We start from the raw sequence: 1347 nt of genomic DNA, 5'->3' as shown, positions 1-1347 counted from the left end.
ACAGATCCCCAGTCAAAGGCTAATTCTGAAGCAAGGTTAGGGAAGAGATAGATGGGTTTAGAGTTGATTTTGTACTTCTCTGATGATCAAAAGTGACTTAAAATCTACTGAATTTGTTCAATCTGTCATTAAGGGAAGGAAATAGAGGTGTCATATTTTCTCCTCCTGGAGTTACTGTTCTTTTAGAGACTCCTAGGCCCTCTCATTCCATCTTCACATAATTAATATAATTTTGGAGTTAGGTTTTGAATTGCTGAATTCACTTGATTTGGTGGTTCTATGAATGAAATGTGTTCTTTTTTTTTTTTTTTTTTTTTTCAGCATTCAAAATATTTTTAATAAGCGGGTAGGATCCAAGGTTAGTTGTTGTAGCCTCGGCTGGCCCGTCGGCCTCTGGCACGCTCGAACTTCCGGCCCTTGGAGCGGACGTAGGGTTTGGTGTGGCTGTGTGGGGTTCCTGAGGCCTTGCCGAAATGCCGGTACACCTCTCGGCCCTTGCGAGGACCAGAGAGCAGGACAGTGCCGCACCCCTTGGGGGAGTCCAGGGCCAGCTGGTCGAAAGTGAAGATCTTGCCCCCTGCCCTGAGGATGCGGCTGCGGGCCCAGCTGGTTAAGCGCAGTGCACATACCTTCAGTTTGGGCACCTCCTGAAGCCGCACGTCGTCCATTATGGTCCCCACAACCACGGCCGTTTTGTTTTCCCGGCCAGGAAGCTTCATCTTCCAGATCATTGGGGAAAGGGACAGAAGCGGCCAGCTGGTGCGACTCATAAACAACCTCTTCAGCACAATCTGGTTGAATGTGGAATTGGTTCTTCTGGCCAGAAACCTATACAACTTGACCAACAGCCTCAGGTAGATATCCTGGCGCTTGGGCTCTTTGCGCGGAACCTTTCCGTCCTTGTTGTGGCGGATGTCAACTCCCATGATGGCGCCTCCTGCTCGGCCAGGTCCGGAAAGATGAAATGTGTTCTATATTTCATGTGTTAAAATTCTAATTCACAATGTGACAGTGTTTAGAGATGGGGTCTAATTAGGTCATGAGAGTGGAGACCTCATGATAGCATTAGTGCCCTTACAAGTAAAGAAAGGGTGCTCCTTTCTTTACTTATAAAGAAAGGAGCCTCTCCCCTTCCCATACCCCTCTCTCTCTCCCTCCCTCTCCCCGTCTCCCTCTATCCCACCAGAGGACTTATTAAGAAGATGGCCGTCTGCAAACCACGAAGCAGAGATTCACCAGAACCCTACTATACTGGCACTCTGACTTTGGACTTCCCAGCCTTCAGAACTGTGAGAAATACATTTTTGTTTTTAAGCCACCCGGTCTATAGTATTTTGTTTTAGCAGC

General features: G+C 47.7%; 1 protein-coding gene across 1 annotated transcript; it reads right to left on the bottom strand.

The window, feature by feature from the left end:
• Positions 1-282: 282 nt before the first annotated feature.
• Positions 283-943, bottom strand: LOC126941017 (60S ribosomal protein L18-like). The gene has a single exon (XM_050767187.1). The coding sequence runs from the start codon at positions 924-926 to the stop codon at positions 360-362; it is 567 nt and encodes a 188-aa protein (XP_050623144.1). The 5' UTR covers positions 927-943; the 3' UTR covers positions 283-359.
• Positions 944-1347: the final 404 nt, after the last annotated feature.

The sequence above is a fragment of the Macaca thibetana genome, chromosome 18, assembly GCF_024542745.1.
Source record: "Macaca thibetana thibetana isolate TM-01 chromosome 18, ASM2454274v1, whole genome shotgun sequence".
Taxonomy (NCBI): domain Eukaryota; kingdom Metazoa; phylum Chordata; class Mammalia; order Primates; family Cercopithecidae; genus Macaca; species Macaca thibetana.
Note: the sequence above shows the minus strand (reverse complement) of the source record. Positions and strands in the feature narration are given on the sequence as shown.

What these genes read in the sequence shown, in the direction of transcription:
- LOC126941017 (XM_050767187.1), bottom strand. Translation starts at nt 926, where the DNA reads ATGGGAGTTGACATCCGCCACAACAAGGACGGAAAGGTTCCGCGCAAA.